We start from the raw sequence: 3,761 nt of genomic DNA, 5'->3' as shown, positions 1-3,761 counted from the left end.
CAATAAACTTGGATAAACATACATAACCATAATGTCACGTTTTGAGGATGCGCCCTAAGAAAAAGTTGTATGTGGACCTGATGATAAAGATATATTTCAAAACTATGGTCACTCTTGTTAAATCTAAATCTTACTCAATATCCCAAGGTTCAAGTTTATCAACACATATATTAGTTTATGTTCCATGTAATTCTAGAACGATTCCTAGCATGCATTATTTTGTCTTGAAACTGTGATTGATAGTCTGCTTGCACATTTTAGAATATATATATATATATATATATATATATATATATATATATATATATATATATATATATATATATATATATATATATATATATATATATATATAATGACCAAACCAAGTGAGATACATATTGCATAAAATAAAAGAAATTTCAATTTCTTACATTCTAAGGACAGGTAACATTAAATTCAAAATGTACAAAACCATAAAGATGAGATCTCTTTTTCTGTGTCTTTTCTGACACTTTTGCTATTAAATAATATACTCAAAGTTGGGTAACCTTATAAAACCCGGAGCAGAAAGTTGATCTTTATGTTCTAACAGAGTTAAACTGCCTCTCAGAGACCTCAAAAAGGATTTGGTTGAAGTTCCATTTTTAATCTCTTTAGTGGTAGTAGTTGTTGTTACTCTAATACTAGTGTTTATCTTTACTCTCTTTTTAAAACAGTTATATCATGTCACATGATATAACTTTTCAACCCTTCAAATAGTTTATTTTATACCACAAAGATTCTGTGATGTTTCAAAATCAAGATATATATATATTAATTTTGTGATGTGTGAGTGCTAGGGGTGGCAATTTGATCCATTAACACAAAATCCATCCAATCCATCCATCAAAAAATCCATCCAATCCATCCACTAAATAAAAATTAAGTTAATGGATTGATCCAATCCATCCATTTATAAACATGGATTGATCCAATCCATCCAACACATTTTAATGATCCAATGGATTTTTTTATTTAATTTTAAAAAAATAAATTTTTTCAAATATTAAAAAAAAAATCATTTTTTTTTGAAAAAAAAATAATTTTTTTTTGAAAAAAAAATAACTTTTTTTTGAAAAAAAAATATTTTTTTTTTGAAAAAAAAATAATTTTTTTTTGAAAAAAAAATAACTTTTTTTGAAAAAAAAATTTTTTTTTTTGAAAATACAAAAAATATTAAATTTTTTTATCTAATGTTAAAAAAATAAAAAATATATTTTTTTATGGTCAAATAATTTTTTGTCTAATGTTAAAAAAATAAATTTTTTCAAATATCAAATTTTTTTTGAAAAATAAAAAATATTTTTTATTTTGATTTTTTTTTTTAAATACCAAAATTTGATTTTATTTTGATGTTTTTTTACGAATATAAAAAAAAAATCGAAAATAAAAAAAATATTTTATTTTATTTTTTTGAAAAAAAATAATTTTTCTCAAAAAAAAAATACTGATATTGTTTTATTAAAAAAACGTAAAAAACTTTTTTTAAAAAAATAAATTTCAAAGAAAAATTTTAAAGGAAAATAAAATGGATGGATGGATATCCATCCACTAAAAATATGATAATGGATGGATTGGATGGATTTTTATTCTTAATGGATGGATTGGATTGGATATTTTTTAAAAACTTTTAGTGGATTGTTAATGGATAATGGATTGTTTTGATCCATCCATTAACGATCCAATCCATATCCATCCAATCCATCCATTTTGCCACCCCTAGTGAGTGCTGACTTATTTTATTTATTTATTTATTTGTCTACCAATATATATATTACACAACTGAGTTTGGGTTTTCAGAAGAAACCATATTCAGATATCAAATGGCACCAGTTTGTACAAGAAGTAGAATGAAGCTGCAAAAAGTAACGGTTGAAGATAGAAAGCAGAAAAGGACTTATTGTGAGTTTGCTACACAAGTTATTAGTACTTGTTCAGTTGAAAACACAGAAGTTGTTGTGAGTGATGATCATAACAAGGTTGAAGATACCGAGAAAAATGTAATGTGTTGTACACCGAAAGCTAAAAGGTTCAGAATACCCGAAGCGTTAACATGTCCACCGGCACCTATGAAGAGAAGAGTTACTTCTTCTGCAGCATGTTTATCCATTAATAGATCACCGATAGCTTTATTTTCTTCACCTGATATAGAACTTTTTTTCTTTTCTGCACTTAAAAATGTATCAGTATAAAGTTAAGTATTACTAGTATAGTTTAATGAATTAGTTCAGTAGCTGCAGTTTATAATGATCCTTTTAAGTTACAGGTTTTATGGTCATGCATATGAAGAGTTTTTGTTACAAGTTCTCTGGTTATATTAGTCTTTGATTTTTGGTTCTTATAACAGTACTTATTTTCTTGATAGATATATCATTCATTCTTTCTTGCAAATGTTTAATTTTGTAAAAAAATTGTCATCTTCAAACAACACACAATAGGAGGAATAAGCATTATTATTCATTCCCATGTTCCACATACATACCTTGTGCAAGCCAACCAAATGAAATATTTTACCTTTCTATGTTCACACTGAGATGAACTTCTCCAACCTTATCAGTGGCATAATCATCATTTTTAAAAATTGATTTTTTTTCTTTAGGCCATTTCTAAGAATGTAAATATCGGTTGATTTTCAAGTTTGTACGTAGTTTTTTAAAATATTGTGTTAGAAACAAGTGGATATTTTGATAAAAAGTGGGTTCTTTAGTAGGTTCGTTCTCAAGTTTGGTAACATTTCTACTTTTCATTAAGCATCAAAGTAAATTATATAATATGAATCGTAGGGTTTGGTAGGACTAATTTTAAAGTTTTTAATGAGCTTATAGTTGAGTTGTTTAAATAATTTAAAATATAATATAATAAAAAACTGAATAGAATCCATTTAAAAAATTCAAATAAGTATGATAGATATGGGTGTTCTAAACAAATATTAACAAATATCAGTGATACTTCTAAGTTATATATCCGCAATATTAAAGTTGTAGTTTTTGCACCGCACTACGATTGCAATTGTGTTGTAATTAATCATATGTTTGATGGTATAACACTTGTATCAAGCACCACATCATATAAGACAAAAATAATAATAAGTTCGAAATTATTTTCACATATAAAATTAACTTTATATAAAAATAATAAGTATATAGAGTGTTAAAGTAAAAAATTTATGCAGTACAGTATCCATAACGTCAAGTTGGGTTACTTTTGCCTCTTATATAGAATATTGGGCTCTCAAAGATTTTAGTCTTTTATGAAAACTTCTACATAATAGAATTCCTACGTGTGAGAATCTCTTAAGATTTATTGTCTCACAAGATCTGGGAGATATCTCTTGTATTTTTTTTCAAAATATTTTAGAGCTAAATTTTCATTTCTTTGTTACTTGTAAGTTAACGGCTAGTCTATTGTATAATATTTTTAATTAGAATAGGTTGGATTGTGGTTTTTTCTAGAGATATTTTGAGGTTGTTTGATATTTTTACATCCTTAGGGCTAGGTTTAAGAGTAGACCTTCATTGACCATGATTTGACATTCACTAGTGTGATTCATTTGAAAAGTTAAAATTATTTTTTTTAGATTTGTCATCTTCTCTACATAAATTTGATGGACAAATTTCATCTCTTTTTTAACGTGATACTTAGGTAAGTAGTTAGCCCTCTCACCCCTTTATGAGTGGTTGAAGGACCATATCCTCTGCAAGGATCAATTGTAACTTGAGGATTTGTCGTTCTAGACTCGG

General features: G+C 26.1%; 1 protein-coding gene across 1 annotated transcript; it reads left to right on the top strand.

Annotated features, from left to right (window-relative positions):
- The first annotated feature begins 1,749 nt into the window (after positions 1-1,749).
- On the top strand, positions 1,750-2,253 carry LOC127092082 (cyclin-dependent protein kinase inhibitor SMR9). The gene has a single exon (XM_051030881.1). It carries the CDS (start codon positions 1,845-1,847, stop codon positions 2,211-2,213), a length of 369 nt encoding a protein of 122 aa, XP_050886838.1. The 5' UTR covers positions 1,750-1,844; the 3' UTR covers positions 2,214-2,253.
- Positions 2,254-3,761: the final 1,508 nt, after the last annotated feature.

Source organism: Lathyrus oleraceus, chromosome 6 (assembly GCF_024323335.1).
Source record: "Lathyrus oleraceus cultivar Zhongwan6 chromosome 6, CAAS_Psat_ZW6_1.0, whole genome shotgun sequence".
NCBI lineage: Eukaryota > Viridiplantae > Streptophyta > Magnoliopsida > Fabales > Fabaceae > Lathyrus > Lathyrus oleraceus.
The sequence above is the reverse complement of the archived record's forward strand: the minus strand, read 5'-3'. Positions and strand labels throughout refer to the sequence as shown.